The 17537-nt window shown below is 50.8% G+C and overlaps 1 protein-coding gene across 1 annotated transcript in view; it reads right to left on the bottom strand.

Annotated features, from left to right (window-relative positions):
• LOC140491578 (heparin cofactor 2-like) overlaps nucleotides 1-16325 on the bottom strand; it is a 33791-nt gene extending 17466 nt beyond the window's left edge. The window contains exons 1-2 of the mRNA XM_072589982.1: nucleotides 15264-16325; nucleotides 1831-2104 (exon numbers count right to left, since the gene is read on the bottom strand). Of these exons, the coding sequence (XP_072446083.1) occupies nucleotides 1831-2104; nucleotides 15264-16077 (1088 nt within the window). The 5' untranslated portion in view covers nucleotides 16078-16325. The remainder of the gene's footprint in view (nucleotides 1-1830; nucleotides 2105-15263) is intronic.
• Nucleotides 16326-17537: the final 1212 nt, after the last annotated feature.

Genomic DNA, 17537 nt, shown 5'->3' with positions numbered 1-17537 from the left:
GGGGGAAGGGAAAAAAGATGCATGACAAACGAAGTGCATTTTCAGAGAAGTGACTACAATTCGCTACAAAATGTTCTTGATTAAGGTCATAAAACTCCTTAACTCCTGGCTTGTCATCAGGTCACCTTTATAATATCCCGAACAAGTACTTCAGCTTGACTATCAAAGCCCTTTTAATAACCTACTTACCCCATCCCTCTATTGCCTTTGCCCTTCTGTCTCTCGGTAAGGCAAGCTCATTATTAACAGCAAATGCACGGCACCAACCTTCCAGTATCATTGAGAGATTGTAAGGATAATGAGTGTGAGGATTGGACAGCAAAATAGTTCAAACTGCCTTTTAAAGGTTAGGAATGAGCTGTTATCAGACTGGATTTTACTGGTATTGTGACTGGAGAGAGTTGGCAATGATAGGGCTTAGCATTTCAAATCTAATGCTAGTGTGAAGTGAAAATCACCACTGGGATTTGTGCTCAAAGTGAACTAGGGCACATGAAATGCACGACACATGTCAAAAGCTGGAAGGTGCTTATGTGCATGAATTTGGTCAGTTCCTCGGTGGTTAAAATTAATCAGGATTGGGCATTTCACTCAGAGTCCGTGGGGATGACTGGTGTCAAAAACAGAGATGAAGTGGGAAGGGAATCTTGAAAGCGGAATACTGCAGACGTTGGAAATCTGAAACAAACCGGGAGAATGCTGGAGAAACTCAGCAGGTCTGGCATCACCTGTGGAGAGGCCAAAACGGAGTTAATATTTCAGAATGACTCCTCCTCAGAGTTGACTCTGTTCTTAGAGGAATCATACCGGATTCGAAAGATTAACTCCATGCCTTTCACAAAGCCAGAACATCCTAAAGTACTTTCCAGCCACGGGAGTACTTTGGGAAGTGTTGTAATAAAGAGAGCACCGTAACCTGTTTGCACATAGTTGGTTACCAGAAGGGGAGAAATAGTAATGGCAATATCAGTCTTGGCTGAGTGATGAGTATTGACCCCACGTCTCTGCATTTCTTAAAAACAGTTCCCTTTAGATGTTTTTCCCCCTTAATCCACCTGTTGAGGGATGTTATGATACACCTTTGGAGTAGGCGGTAAGTTTGAACCCAGGCCTCCTGGCTCAGAGATAGGGATGCTACCACTGTATCACAAGAAGCCTCAAATGGTGCCTTTTAGTTCAGGTCAACCTGAGAGAGTAAAGGGGACTTCACTTGAACTGGAGGAAGGATTCAAAACATGAACTATTTTACCTTTCCCAGCATTCACAGCGCTCTGTTTATGAATTCCACAATTTACACCATCCTCTCGGGGTGGGGAACCAAATCATTTCCGAAGTTACCAGAGCAATACAAATGTGCAGAAACACACAGACGCGTAAGTATTCGATCTTCTCAGTGTTTAAGTGGATCATTTTGGGGAAGAGGCAATTGATGGGATCATATCGCCAGGGACCTGGGTTCTATTTCACCCTCAGGCAGACTTTCTATGTGGAGTTTTGCACGTTCTCCTCGAGTCTGCATGGGTTTCCTCCGGGTGCTTTGGTTTCCCACCACAGTCTAAAAGATGTGCAGGTTAGGTGGATTGGCCATATTAAATTGTCCATAGTGTTCAGGGATGTGCAGACTAGGTGGGTTGGCCATGGAAAATGCAAGGTTATCAGGATAGAGTTGGCGAGGGGTGGGTGGAGGTGGGGGGGTGCTGGGAAGCGGGTGTGGGTGGAATGCTTTCTGGATGGTCCATGTGGCCTCAATGGAGCACAGTACATATTCTGTGATTCAATGATTTTAGGAAGAGTACACTTCAAATGCAATGGCTAATGCTGCCAATCTACCTGTTAGTCATCTCCTTGAGCCAGTTGTCAACCATTTCCCAGCTGAGTTCTCTCTCAATGTGCCTCAGGCCGAAGGTTTTATACGGGACTACAAGCAGCATGCTGGCGTTGGCGCTGTATGGCAGTCTGATAACGTCACACTCATGGGTATGATCTGTGGTGGCCTGCATGGTCGCTCTGACGTACATCATTGGCACCTTCACCACTGTCGCCTTGCCAGTGCGGAACTGGAGCATGGCGGTCTTGCTTTTAATAAATTTATGCTCCCATGAGCCTGCAAATAGAAGGGATTTGCAAAGTAATAACAAAGTCTTGTACCAATGCACTGTGAGCTGAGATTGATGACAGTGACAAGGATGATAACACTCTGGAAAATGATTGCATTAGTTACTGCAATGTTCCAAATAATAGTAGAGACGTCTCCTAGTGCATTCATTTTTTAACCAAACAACGGGAGGTCACAAGCATTTGTGATACAAAACCTACTCCAGAATAGTTACATTTTCAGAACCTTTCCTGACTACTTGGAACAACCTCCGTGGTGATTTTGCTTAGAATTTTAAAGAGGGACTCTGGACAAAGAGCAGTGGCAAGACAAGGTGTTCTTGTGCTGAAGTGGCAGTGTCCCTACCTCTGAGGCAGCAGGCTCAAGTCCCACCTGCTCTGAAGGTGTGTCACAACATCTCTGACCATGCTGATTTAAAGAATCTGTGGTTGGTGCTTGCCAAGACTGGCAAATTGTCTGCAACAGAAGAATGGAACTAATTGGTGTCTTTACCACAGACTAGACATGCATATAATGGGCTGAAGGGTCTCATTCTGTGGTACATGCCAATGTTTCCTGCAAGGAGGAAGTGAGGCCTGCAGTTCCTACAATGTCTGCAGATCCAGTCTTTAGGTGAAAGTGAGGACTGCTGATGCTGGAGATTAGAGTCAAGATTAGAGTGGTGCTGGAAAAGCACAGCAGGTCAGGCAGCATCCGAGGAGCAGGAAAATCAATGTTTCGGGCAGGAGCCCTTCATCAGGAATGAGGCTGGAGAGATAAATGGGTGGGGTGGGGCTGGGGAGAAGGTAGCTGGGAGTGCAATAGATGGATGGAGGATGGGGTAAAAGTGATAGGTCACAGAGGAGGGTGGAGTGGATATTTGGGAAGGAAGGTTGACAGGAGGGACAGGTCATGAGGATGGTGCTGTGCTGGAAATTTGGAACTGGGGTAAGGTGGGGGGATGGGAAATGAGGAAATTGGTGAAGTCCATATGGATGCCCTGGGGTTGAAGGGTTCCGAGGTGGAAGATCTTTGCTAAGCCTCAAGCACTTTTTAGACATTTTTGAATCCACTGGTTCTGAGATATTATTACACAACTCTGGAGCAGGTGGAACTTGAGGCCACACTCATGCACTTTACTGGGGCAGTGTGTCTGAGTTAGTGGCTTTGCCTTTAACAACATAGAGTCATCGACCATTATGAAGTGCTTTGCAAGGTTAGTAACAGCACACATCAATACCAACCTCCCAGATTGTCATGATCCACTACAATTTGCTAATCATTGCAACAGGGCCATGGCAGAGACCATCTCCCTGGCCCTTCACTCATTCCTGGAACATCTATATAACAAAGCAAATTTCACTCGAGGCTTTATCAAGGGTGCAGAGGAGGTTCACGAGATTGATTCCGAAGTTGAGAAGATTAGTTTATGAAGAGAGATTGAGTGAACTGGGACTATGCTCATTGGATTAGAAGAATACAGGGGGGATCTTATAGAAACAGATAAAATTATGAAGAGAATCGATAAGATCGAAGCAGGGAGGTTGGTTCCACTGGCAGGTGAAACTAGAACAAGGGGCAGAGCCTCAAAATAAGGAGGAGCAGGTTTAGGACTGAGTTGAGGAGGAACTTCTTCACCCAGACGGTTGTGAATCTGTGGAATTCCCTGCCCAGTGAAGCAGTTGATGCTACCTCACTAAATGTTTTTAATGCAAACGGTCGATAGATATTTGAACAGTAAAGGAATTAAGGGTTAAGGTGGGTGGGTGGTAAGTGGAGCTGAGTCTGTGAAAAGATCAGCCATTATCTTACTGAATGGCAGAACAGGCTCAAGGAGCCAAATGGCCTCCTCCTGCTCCTAGTTCCTATGTTCTCATCTGGACTGATACTCCATTGCAGTGCTGACGGAGTGCAGCACTGTCAGAGATGCTGTCATTCAGATGAGAAAATAAGAAATAGGCCATTTGGCCCCTCAAGCCTGCTCTGCCATTCAACAAAATGGTGGCTTATCCTATTATGGCCTTATTTCCAATTTGTTGTTGCTCCCCCTCCAGGTGACCTTTGACTCCCTTATCAATCAGGAGTCAACTCGGAATAATTATATGCAATGATCCAACCAACAGTGATCTTTGTGGGGGAGAATTTGGAAGATTGAGTCATGGAGTCATCCAGCACGGAAACAGACCCTTGGGTCGAACAAGTCCATGCCAACCATAATCTCAAACTAAACCAGTCCCACCTGCCTACGCTTGGCCCATATCCTTCCAAACCTTTCCTATTCATGTACTTATCTAAGTGTCTTTCAAACATTGTAATTGTACCTGCATCTACAATTTCCTCTGAAAGATCATTCCACACACAAACCACTCTCTGTGTAAAAAAAATTGCCCCCATGTCTTTTTTAAATCTTTAAATTTTTCTCCTCTCACTTTAAAAACATGCCCTTATGACAGAAGAATTTTCCACTTGCTTGAAGGAGTTACTGATGTCTTTATGGCTTATCTACTTTTAGAATATTATTTAATGCATCTGCAAATGTCCCATCATAAATTTTAAGAAATCTAAATTTAAGATTTTTTTAGTGTAAACCAAGGCTTGTTTGTTCTCAGGGGTGAACATAGTAGAACCCATTGCGTTCCTTTAAAAATAAAACAAAATTATCTAGTCATCATTACATTTTCTGTTAATGGGATCTTGCTGCCTACAAATTGCATATTGTGTTTCCACCATTACCACAGCAGCGAGACTTCAAACACTGCGTCACAGGCCAGAAATGCTTTGGGACCTCCTCTGGTCTTGCGTTTTCCTTGGTCTGCCAACTGAATCGTTAATGAAGGAGACTAAAAATACACTCATTTTAACAAGAAATTGTTCCACAAATATTCTGCGGTTCCTGGCATACAAACGTTTCTTTGCTGCAAATTGGCGTGATTAATGTGCAGAGAATTGTTTCTTCAAATGTTTACATAATGGGCAGTGAGGGTGGGGTTTTGTTTTGAAAGTTGCTAACAAATATTGGAGGAGTTTTGGAGAGGGGGGTCAACAGAAGAATTGCCAGAATTGTAAGAGGGAAGAGGAGCTCCAATTATGTGAGAAGCTGTGACTGTTCTAGGACCTGAAGATTGAGTAGAGGTGTTCAAGTTTGTGCAAATAAGGAGAAATATTTCCAGTGGGGGGAGAGTTTGTAACCAGGGGATACAGATTTAAAAATAATTGGCAAAAAGAATCAGATTAACAATGACTTGTTAATGTTCTGGAATGCACTGCTTGAAAGGGCACTGGAAGCAGATTCAGTAGTAATTGGCAAAGGGAATTTGATGCATACTTCAAAAGATAAGTTTGACTGGGTTATGGGAGAAGGAGACTAATTAAACAAAGAGCTAGCATAGATAAATGGGCCTAATGGCCTTGTTCCCTGCTGTAACATTCCATGAGTCTAGGAGGGTCTGAAAGTGCATAAATGTTTTGAAAAGGTTTCCTTGGAGTAAAGGGCAAATTGAACCTATCGCTAGTTTATATCCAATTAAAGCAGGGGCCACTGTACTTTAAAGGAATTTGCCAACCAAGCTTTCAACAAAATTCATTGCTCGCAGAGTGCACTCTGCAGGCTGTTTCCTGACCCCTACCTTGCTGATTTTAAATCTCTTCTTGCTTTAAAACATTCATGCTTAGAAATTACTCTGTGAGATTATTAATGGTTAAGGTGATCCCAGGCAATCCTACTGTTCTTCCAGAGGCTGAAGCTTCTGTTAAAACAAGCGAGGGAACTGCATATGAATGTGTTTTACTTGTGGCAGCTAATATTCACACAGCACAACTTCAAGGGGTCGGAATTCAAGCAACCCTCATCCCTCGATGTGGGAAGTTGAATCATCTGATCTGTCAAAGCATCTCCTCTGGGCCTGTGCTTTAGATGCGTTACAAATACCTAATCTCCACTAAGTGTTTGTTCGAAGGTGAAATGCTACAGTCCTTGATGCTAATATTTGCATGAGCAAACAAAACTATTGCAGACCTTAATATCAAGAAGGAAATGAAAATGATATTCCTGTATCAAGTCGTCATCTGAGGTAGCCTGTAAATGTAAGGGGCTGAGGTTTGATCCCTGGTCTGTTCTGAGTTAACCATTCAGAATGGGAATCAGAATCGTACTGGGGAAAGAGAAATAAAATAAGGATTCGGATTCCTTCTCTTTCTGGCATTTATTGTACTGGGGGAGTACAATATAACAAATGTTCATGCAAGCATAGATATTTGCAAAACCCGCATTTGAACCGACAGTCATAGACAAGTGTGCTACCAGTGGAGGACTACAAAATACACACTGTGTTACTAGAGCTACTGCTGCTTACTGAACTGTGCCTTCTGAAGAGGGAGCTTCTTTTAAGAAAGAATCATGGAATCTCTACAGTGTAGAAGCAAGCCATTCGGCCCATCAAGTCCACACCGACCTTCTGAAGAGCATCCCATCCAGACCCACCCCATTACCCTGTATCCCTGTACATCCCTGGATACTTATGGGCAATTTAGTGTGGCCAATCCACCTAACCTGCAAGACTAGTATTTACGTAGTCTACTACAATTACTGAACGCACTGTCTGCAATAGCTGCAGACTCGCCAACTTTAAGGGCATTTAAATGGTCATTGATAGACATATGGATGAAAATGGTATAATGTAGGTTGATGGGCTTCAGGTTGGTTCCACAGGTCGGAGCTACATGAGGGCTGAAGGGCCTGTACTGCGCTGTAATGTCCTCTGTTCTATTTTTACAATGTCTCCATTCAAAAATACGTTATGGCTAATAAAACACTTCAGGAGTGTTTCTAACTGTTGTGATGTAGGAAACACAGTGGGTAACATGTACACAACAAGATCCCACAGGGAGGGACTTGATAAAGAGCAGATATACAGTTTTTATTGAAGGGGTAGATACTAAGTCAGGCTGGCTAATTGCCTTACCCATTTTCACTGCAGTGCTATGGGATACAGCAGGCAGAAGCTAATGCCTGTGCCTCTGACAGGGCAACGTTCCCTCAGTACAGCACTCACTTTACCTCCAACCTGCAGCCTGCAAGACAGTAAGTTAATATATAAATCAGTGAACCCTGTATGGACCCTGCCAAGGAGTGATGTAGAGTCATAGAGATGTACAGCACAGAAACAGACCCTTCGGTCCAACTCGTCCATGCCGACCAGATATCCCAACCCAATCTAGTTCCACCTGCCAGCACCCAGCCCAAATCCCTCCAAACCCTTCCTATTCATATACCCCTCCAGATGCCTCTTAAATGTTGCAATTGTACCAGCCTCCATCACTTCCTCTGGCAGCTCATTCGATATACAATTCAAACTTTCCAAGCTTTTCTAAATATTTCCCTTCCCTGTGATTCATGGACAGAGTCCCGGAGCGGGGAACAGAGGGAATCCCAGATGGGAAACGGAGCGAGTCCCAGTGCAGGGAACAGAGTGAGTCCCGGAGCGAGGAACAGAGGGAATCCCAGATGGGAAACAGAGAGAGTCCCATAGCGGGGAACAGAGAGAGTCCCAGAGCGGTGAACAGAGTGATTTCCGGAATGGGGAACAGAGTGAGTCCTGGACCGGGGAACAGAGAGAGTCCCGGAGCGGGGAACAGAGTGAGTCCCCGATGGGAAACAGAGAGAGTCCCATAGCGGGGAACAGAGTGACTCCTGGAATGGGGAACAGAGTGAATCCTGGACCGGGGAGCAGAGAGAGTCCCAGAGCGGAAAACAGAGTGACTCCCGGAATGGGGAACAGAGTGAGTGAGTCCTGGACCGGGGAGCAGAGAGAGTCCTGGAGCGGGGAACAGAGTGAATCCTGGAATGGGGAACAGAGTGAATCCTGGACCAGGGAGCAGAGAGAGTCCCAGAGCGGGGAACAGAGTGACTCCCGGAATGGGGAACAGAGTGAATCCTGGACCGGGGAGCAGTGTGAATCCCGAAGCGGGGAGCAGAGTTAGACCCAGAGGGGGGAACAGAGAGAGTCCCGGAGCAGGGAGCAGAGTGACTCCCGGAATGGGGAACAGAGTGAGTGAGTCCTGGACCGGGGAGCAGAGAGAGTCCTGGAGCGGGGAACAGAGTGAATCCCGGAATGGGGAACAGAGTGAATCCTGGACCGGGGAGCAGAGAGAGTCCCAGAGCGGGGAGCAGTGTGAATCCCGAAGCGGGGAGCAGAGTTAGACCAGGAGGGGGGAACAGAGTGAGTCCTGGAGCAAGGAACAGAGAGAGTCCCGGAGCGGGGAGCAGAGTGAGTCCCGGAGCGGGGAACAAAGTGAGTCCCAGAACGGGGAGCAGAGTGAGTCCTGGAGCGGGGAACAGAGAGAGTCCCGGAGCGGGGAACAGAGAGAGTCCCGGAACGGGGAGCGGAGTGAGTCCTGGAGCAAGGAACATAGAGAGTCCCGGAACGGGGAGCAGAGTGAGTCCTGGAGCGGGGAACAGAGAGAGTCCCAGAGCGGGGAACAGAGAGAGTCCCGGAATGGGGAGCAGAGTAAGTCCTGGAGCGGGGAACAGAGAGAGTCTCAGAGCAGGGAGCAGTGTGAGTCCTGGAGTGGGGAACAGAGAGAGTCCCGGAGCGGGGAGCAGAGAGACTCCCGGAGTGGGGAACAGAGTGAGTCCTGGAACGGGAAACAGAGAGAGTCCCGGGGCGGGGAACAGAGACAGTCCCGGAGCGGGAAAAAGACAGAGTCCCGAAGTGGGGAACAGAGAGAGTCCCGGAGCGGGGAACAGAGTGAATCCCGGAGCGGGAAACTGAGAGAGTCCCGGAGCAGGGAGCAGAGAGAATCCCGGAGCAGGGAACAGAGACAGTCCCGGAGTATGGAGCAGAGTCAGTCCCGGAGCGGGGAGCAGAGAAAATCCCGGAGCGGGGAACAGAGTGAGTCCTGGAGCAGGGAGCAGAGAGAGTCGTGGAGCGGGGAACAGAGAGAGTCCCAGAGTGGAGAGCACAGAAAGTCCCGGAGCAGGGACCAGAGACAGTCCTGGAGCAGGGAGCAGAGAGAGCCCCGGAGCAGGGAGCAGAGAGAGCCCCGGAGCGGGGAGCAGAGAGAGCCCCGGAGCGGGGAACAGAGAGAGTCCCGGAGTGGGGAACAGAGAGAGTCCCGTAGTTGGGAGCAGAGAGAGTCCTGGAGCGGGGAACAGAGAGAATCCTGGAATGGGGAGCAGAGAGAGTCCTGGAGCGGGGAACAGAGAGAGTCCCAGAGCGGGGAGCAGAGAGAGTCCCGGAGCGGGGAGCCGAGAGAGTCCTGGAGCGGGGAACAGAGAGAGTCCCGGAGCGGGGAGCAGAGAGAGTCTCGGAGCGGGGAACAGAGAGAGTCCCGGAGCGGGGAACAGAGAGAGTCCCGGAGCAGAGAGCAGAGAGAGTCCCGGAGCGGGAAACAGAGAGAGTTCCGGAGCGGGGAACAGAGAGAGTCCCGGAGCGGAGAGCAGAGAGAGTCCCGGAGCGGGGAACAGAGAGAGTCCCGGAGCAGGGAGCAGAGAGAGTCCTGGAGCGGGGAACAGAGAGAATCCTGGAATGGGGAGCAGAGAGAGTCCTGGAGCGGGGAACAGAGAGAGTCCCGGAGCGGGGAGCAGAGAGAGTCCTGGAACGGGGAACAGAGAGAGTCCCGGAGCGGAGAGCAGAGAGAGTCCCGGAGCGGGGAGCAGAGAGAGTCCCGGAGCGGGGAACAGAGAGAGTCCTGGAACGGGGAGCTGGGAAAGTCCCGGAGCAGAGAGAGTCCTGAAGCGGGGAACAGAGAGAGTCCCGGAGCGGGGAACAGAGTGAATCCCGGAGCGGGAAACTGAGAGAGTCCCGGAGCAGGGAGCAGAGAGAATCCCGGAGCGGGGAACAGAGACAGTCCCGGAGTGTGGAGCAGAGTCAGTCCTGGAGCGAGGAGCAGAGAAAATCCCGGAGCGGGGAACAGAGTGAGTCCAGGAGCAGGGAGCAGAGAGAGTCGTGGAGCGGGGAACAGAGAGAGTCCCAGAGTGGAGAGCACAGAGAGTCCCGGAGCAGGGAGCAGAGACTGTCCTGGAGCAGGGAGCAGAGAGAGCCCCGGAGTGGGGAACAGAGAGAGTCCCGGAGTGGGGAACAGAGAGAGTCCCGTAGTTGGGAGCAGAGAGAGTCCTGGAGCGGGGAACAGAGAGAATCCTGGAATGGGGAGCAGAGAGAGTCCTGGAGCGGGGAACAGAGAGAGTCCCAGAGCGGGGAGCAGAGAGAGTCCCGGAGCGGGGAGCCGAGAGAGTCCTGGAGCGGGGAACAGAGAGAGTCCCGGAGCGGGGAGCAGAGAGAGTCCTGGAACGGGGAACAGAGAGAGTCCCGGAGCGGAGAGCAGAGAGAGTCCCGGAGCGGGGAGCAGAGAGAGTCCCGGAGCGGGGAACAGAGAGAGTCCTGGAACGGGGAGCTGGGAAAGTCCCGGAGCAGAGAGAGTCCTGAAGCGGGGAACAGAGAGAGTCCCGGAGCGGGGAACAGAGTGAATCCCGGAGCGGGAAACTGAGAGAGTCCCGGAGCAGGGAGCAGAGAGAATCCCGGAGCGGGGAACAGAGACAGTCCCGGAGTGTGGAGCAGAGTCAGTCCTGGAGCGAGGAGCAGAGAAAATCCCGGAGCGGGGAACAGAGTGAGTCCAGGAGCAGGGAGCAGAGAGAGTCGTGGAGCGGGGAACAGAGAGAGTCCCAGAGTGGAGAGCACAGAGAGTCCCGGAGCAGGGAGCAGAGACAGTCCTGGAGCAGGGAGCAGAGAGAGCCCCGGAGTGGGGAACAGAGAGAGTCCCGGAGTGGGGAACAGAGAGAGTCCCGTAGTTGGGAGCAGAGAGAGTCCTGGAGCGGGGAACAGAGAGAGTCCCGGAGCGGGGAACAGAGAGAGTCCTGGAGCGGGGAGCAGAAAGAGTCCCAGAGCAGAGAGCAGAGAGAGTCCCGGAGCGGGGAACAGAGAGAGTCCCGGAGCGGAGAGCAGAGAGAGTCCCGGAGCGGGGAACAGAGAGAGTCCCAGAGCAGAGAGCAGAGAGAGTCCCGGAGCGGAGAACAGAGAGAGCCCCAGAGCAGAAAGCAGAGAGAGTCCTGGAGCGGGGAACAGAGAGAGTCCTGGAGCGGGGAACAGAGAGAGTCCTGGAACGGGGAGCTGGGAAAGTCCCGGAGCAGAGAGAGTCCCGGAGCGGGGAACAGAGAGAGTCCCGGAGCGGGGAACAGAGAGAGTCCTGGAACGGGGAGCTGGGAAAGTCCCGGAGCAGAGAGAGTCCCGGAGCGGGGAGCAGAGTGTGTCCCGGTGCGGGGAGCAGAGAGAGTCCCGGAGCGGGGAACAGAGAGAGTCCCGGAGCGGGGAACTAAGAGAGAGTCCCAGAGTGGGGAACAGAGAGAGTCCTGGAACGGGGAGCTGCGAAAGTCCCGGAGCAGAGAGAGTCCCGGAGCGGGGAACTAAGAGAGAGTCCCGGAGTGGAGAACAGAGAGAGTCCCGGAGCAGGGAGCAGAGAGAGTCCCGGAGCGGGGAACTAAGAGAGAGTCCCGGAGCGGAGAACAGAGAGAGTCCCGGAGCAGGGAACGCAGTGAGTCCCGGAGTGGGGAGCAGAGAGAGTCCCGGAGATGGGAGCAGAGTCAGTCCCGGAGCGGGGAGCAGATGGAGTCCCGGAGTGGGGAGCAGAGAGAATCCCAGGTCAGGGAGCAGAGAGAGTTCCGGAGCGGGGAGCAGAGTGTGTCCCGGAGCGGGGAACAGAGAGAGTACTGGAGCAGGGAACAGAGAGAGTCCCGGAGCGGGGAGCAGAGAGAGTCCCGGTTCGAGGAACAGAGTGAGTCCCGGAGCGGGGACCACAGTCAGTCCCGGAGTGGGGAACAGAGAGAGTCCTGGAACGGGGAGCTGGGAAAGTCCCGGAGCAGAGAGAGTCCCGGAGCGGGGAGCAGAGTGTGTCCCGGTGCGGGGAGCAGAGAGAGTCCCGGAGCGGGGAACAGAGAGAGTCCCGGAGCGGGGAACTAAGAGAGAGTCCCAGAGTGGGGAACAGAGAGAGTCCTGGAACGGGGAGCTGCGAAAGTCCCGGAGCAGAGAGAGTTCCGGAGCGGGGAACTAAGAGAGAGTCCCGTAGCGGAGAACAGAGAGAGTCCCGGAGCAGGGAGCAGAGAGAGTCCCGGAGCGGGGAACTAAGAGAGAGTCCCGGAGCGGAGAACAGAGAGAGACCCGGAGCAGGGAACGCAGTGAGTCCCAGAGTGGGGAGCAGAGAGAGTCCCGGAGATGGGAGCAGAGTCAGTCCCGGAGCGGGGAGCAGACGGAGTCCCGGAGTGGGGAGCAGAGAGAATCCCAGGGCAGGGAGCAGAGAGAGTTCCGGAGCGGGGAGCAGAGTGTGTCCCGGAGCGGGGAACAGAGAGAGTACTGGAGCAGGGAACAGAGAGAGTCCCGGAGCGGGGAGCAGAGAGAGTCCCGGTTCGAGGAACAGAGTGAGTCCCGGAGCGGGGACCACAGTCAGTCCCGGAGTGGGGAACAGAGAGAGTCCCGGAACGGGGAGCAGACAGACTCCCGGAGCGGGGAACACAGTCAGTCCCGACAGAGTCCCAGAACGGGGAACACAGACAGTCCTGGAGCGGGGAGCAGAGAGATTCCCGGAGCGGGGAGCAGAGTGAGTCCCGGAGCGGGGAACAGAGAGAGTGCCGGAGTGGGGAGTAGAGTGAATCGCAGAGCGGGGAACAGAGAAAGTTCCGGAGCGGGGAGCAGAGTCAGTCCCGAAGCGGGGAGCAGAGAGAGTCCCGGAGCGGGGAAGAGAGAGAGAGTCCTGGAGTGGGGAAGAGAGAGAGTCTTGGTGCGAGGAACAGAGTGAGTCCCGGAGCGGGGAACAAAGAGAGTCCCGGAATGGGGAGCAGAGTGTGTCCCGCAGCGGGGAGCAGAGAGAGTCCCGGAGCGAGGAACAGACAGAGTCCCAGAATGGGAAGCAGAGAGAGTCCCGGAGTGGGGAGCGGGGAGCAGAGAGAGTCCCAGAGTGGGGAACAGAGGCAGACACAGTGCGGGGAGCAGAGAGAGTCCCGGAGCGGGGAACAGAGTGAGTCCCTGAGCGGGGAGCAGAGAGAGTCCCGGAGCGGGGAACAGAGTGAGTCCCTGAGCGGGGAGCAGAGTGAGTCCCGGAGCGGGGAACAGAGTGAGTCAAGGAGCGAGGAGCAGAGAGAGTCCCGGAGCGGGGAGCAGAGTCAGTCCCGGAGCGGGGAGCAGAGTCAGTCCCGGAGCGGGGAGCAGACGGAGTCCCGGAGTGGGGAGTAGAGAGATCGGGGCGGGGAGCAGAGAGAGTCCCGGAATGGGGAGCAGAATGTGTCCTGGAGTGGGGAACAGAGACAGTTCCGGAGTGGGGAGTAGAGAGACTCCCGGAACGGGGAGCAGAGAGAGTCCCGGAGCGGGGAACAGAGTGAGTCCCGGAGCGGGGAACAGAGAGAGTCCCGGAGCGGGGAACACAGTCAGTCACGGGGTGGGGAACAGACAGAATCCTGGAGCGGGGAGCCGAGAAAATCCCAGAGCGGGGAGCAGAGAGAGTCCTGGAATGGGGAGCTGGGAAAGTCCCGGAGTGGGGAGCAGAGAGAGTCCCGGAGTGGGGAGCAGAGAGAGTCCTGGAGTGGGGAACAGAGTGAGTCTCGGAGCGGGGAACAGAGAGAGCCCCGGAGCGGGGAACAGAGAGAGCCCCGGAGTGGGGAACAGAGAGAGTCCCGGAGTGGGGAGCAGAGAGAGTCCCGGAGTGGGGAACAGAGTGAGTCCTGGAGTGGGGAACAGAGTGAGTCCTGGAGTGGGGAGCAGAGAGAGCCCCGGAGTGGGGAACAGAGAGAGTCCCGGAGCGGGGAACAGAGAGAGTCCTGGAGCGGGGAGCAGAGTGAATCCCGGAGCAGGGAGCAGAGAGAGTCCCGGAGCAGGGGACAGAGTGAGTCCCGGATCGGGCAGCAGAGACAGTCCTGGAGCGGGGAACAGAGAGAGTCCCGGAGCGGGGAGCAGAGCGAGTCCTGGAGCGGGGAGCAGAGAGAGTCCCGGAGTGGGGAGCAGAGCGAGTCCTGGAGCGGGGAGCAGAGAGCGTCCTGGAGCAGGGAACAGACAGAGTCCCGGAGCAGGGAGCAGAAAGTGTCTCGGACAGACGTCAGCATGCAGAGTCAGCGAGGCCTGATGTTCTGAAGCCCAGCGGGCATGTTCTCAATTTGTAAACAGACTAGAAGTTGAGTACTTTATCATCACTGAAAGGTGGTGACCCCTAGGTTAGACCACTGCCAGTCAGCTCTCTCTCTCTAATGAGCAAATAGTAATATGGCACCATGAAATAATTTTAAAAACATAGAATCTCTTGTACTATGATAGATTTACGCTATTAAACTGTCATACTGCCTGGGAATTGTTGCACTTTACATTCCACAGTGCACTTACTACAATCTCAATATCGGAAAATGTACCCTCACTACCCTGTTAACAGTCGTGTGCAGTGGCTAGGCATGCTGTAGTGTCTGCTGGTTTTTAGTGTTGACTGGGTACATTTAAGGCAAGTTCCTGAAAGTCAGAGCCGATAACATAACACTGCCAGAAACTGGAGAGCTGAGTGATCAGTGTGAGTAATTGTACCTCCGTAATCAAGATTGAAGGATTGTAAATTAATAGTGCAAGAGCTAGAAGAAAGTGTAAATTAAAGTGGATGAATTCAATGTCAAATCAGATGCAGGAATAAAAATGGAGAGAGAAAGAAAGATTGGATTACACGAGACAGGGGAAAAAAATAATAGAAATTTTAAGAGTTTGACATGTTTAAAATACCCAATAATTAAAACCTAAAAGATCCAACTCTGTGAATGTAATAGATCATTTGCAGTGCCAGGGAGGTTGTTTGAAAGCAATTAACACTTGTCACGTTGTTAAAAAGTACTTACCCTGGAATGGACAAAACTTAACTTTCTGGAGCAGGAATAATTCATGTCTACCACAGAGTACAACAGCTGAATTCCATTCAATACATTTCAGAGACAAACAGTGTAATGGCAAGCTAACAGCAGTGTAGTATAACACAGACATTAAGCATTGGAGACACACTTTCTATAGTGCAATCAACCCTGATCAGAAGTTATTTACACAAATACAAGGGTGCAATATTAATCGTAATGTTATTTTGACAGCCAATTCTGACCCAATATCTATCTATGCAAATATACCTGAATCAGTGGTTAAAAAACCATTTATCCTGCGTCACTGACCTTTGAAGTGTAATGCTTGATAAATGAGCATCACAGTTTGGGGGTCAATGTCTCCCACCACGTCTTGAAGCTTCCCCTTGGTGGTCTTCACAATCAGCTGATTGAGCTTGGTGAGAGCCTGGGGGTCCGAAAAGTCCACAGACTGTGTGTGTGCCCCATAATAATTCTTCAACCACTCCCTGAAGGGTTTCCGAATCTTCAGCCCTTCCCTGACGAAGATGCCAGAGAAATCTTTTAGCGTGTATCCAAAGTCGTGCTTGAAGAGCCTGTGGATGAGCTTGTGGAAGATGTCTTGCAGCACCTCATTTCCTGTAACCCCTGGCTTGGAGGTGACAAAATGGTCAAAGCCCAGAACTTGGGAGATCTGCTCCTGTGTCCTGTTGGAAGTTCCTACCATGACCATTGCCATCATGCTGGAGAGCCCGAAAGGAGAGAAGACCACGTTCTTGGAAGCTGGCTGGGACCTCAGCAAGGCCCTGTAGAAGTTAAATGCAAAATTGGTGTTGACCAAGGACAGGCGTTGGATCCGAGATTTACCCCTGAATTTCTTACGTATGGACTCTGAGCTCTGGGGTGCTGCAAATGGCTTCTTGTTTACAAACATGTCTTCTACGAAGCCATAGTTGTCTTCATCATCGCCATAGTCTTCCAGCTCAGTGTAGTCATACTCATCTAGGTCAGGGACATGGAGCTCTCTGGTCAGAGTGTTGCTTTCAGTTGGCATTATATGCCCAGTATCGAAGCTAGATACTGCTGCTGCTGTGCTGACGAAATCCAGGCTACACAGTAAAAATCTAAACCAAGAAAACATCATCTTTACGTTCTTCAAACACTCACTGTTTGTTTTTTTTTAAATAAAGTAAAAGAAGTCTGTAATTTCCTTTTGAGGACCCTCCCTATCAGTCCGAAACGCAAAGAGCAGTCTGCTCTCTCCAAACCCGACTTTAAAAAGCTCCACTTTCCAAATTAATCTTTTTCTTTTACATCACAGCTGTTGCACAACATGAGGTGACCCCATCGGCTAAATAAATCCCAAAGGTTAAAGTCAGACATACAAGAATTCCCTGAGCTGGGCCAGAACAACTGCAATTCATTAAGAATGGGGAGGACCCTGTTACGTACTGTTTGAGAGAGAGAGAGAGAGAGAGACTTCCTTACTTTAAAGGGGCAGTTGGTGCAGCAGCGGATAGGATGCAGCATTTTTCTTTCCATCACTAATTATTTCCATGTGTTGGGTGTAGTTATTTTGTCTAAAAGCAAGGAAAGAGCTGCCAAATGGTGTCTGCTTTGGTCTGGCTTTGACAATCTCTTTACAACAGATTTTGCAGGGAGTGGAATTTCTTTGGCACTTTTATCCGAGGTCATTGGTAGCAAGGCACTCTAGAGGTCAGAAAGACACAATTTAAAACCAGTAATCTTTCTATATTTCTTTCTCCTGATTTTTGAATGGCGTCCCTGTTGAATGATGGTCAGTGCAAGTTACTGTTTTACCCAAATCGTAGGATTTGTAAAAGGACATTACAGAACTTTCTCAATATTTCAAATTGCCTCCATACACCTGTTCCCCTCCAAAGGAATGCCATTCACAGCTCTCCACCTATGCTATTGACCTGAAATGTGTGACTATGGGGCAAGATACATACAAGAGATCTGCTACCCTATGGCAGGCTTTTGTCTTCATCAGGATGTTTATTCATACCTGGTGATGCCCTATGTTAGCCCCTGTAGCATTCAATGTGAGTAACATGGTGCTGAATGATTCAACAAATATGTATTACAGCTCCTGGTGTGTAGGTATGTTGCAGTCAGAGGAACTTCAGTGTCTGGGCTCATACTCATCTATTCTGTTACAAAGAGTTGCTCGCCACCAGACATCAACCTCTCCCTCGTGCAAGGTCAGAACTATGGTTCAGTAAGACGATGGTGACTTTGCTTTTATTATGGTACAGCTGTCTTCACAGAATAATCAATTTCACAGGAACATCACTCCCAACTTCTGATGCATTCACTCTTGTAAAATCAAGTGGCCATCGAAAGACAGTTTTCAGAAATGTGCTGAACTGAAGACCAGCAAATTTCCCAGCAAATCAACCTGGACTGTCATGTTCCCATAGTAACCAAGCCAATCTGGCTTGTTATCACTCAGAAATCATAACATGTTTCACAACACTCTTTATTCCTCCATTTAGCCCTGAATTAAAGAGTCGTTTGTGTTATTAGGAGAGGCTGAACAGGCTGGGGCTGTTTCCCACAAGCATCAGAGGCTGAGGGATG

Source organism: Chiloscyllium punctatum, chromosome 19 (genome assembly GCF_047496795.1).
Source record: "Chiloscyllium punctatum isolate Juve2018m chromosome 19, sChiPun1.3, whole genome shotgun sequence".
NCBI classification, from domain to species: domain Eukaryota; kingdom Metazoa; phylum Chordata; class Chondrichthyes; order Orectolobiformes; family Hemiscylliidae; genus Chiloscyllium; species Chiloscyllium punctatum.
The sequence above is the reverse complement of the archived record's forward strand: the minus strand, read 5'-3'. Positions and strand labels throughout refer to the sequence as shown.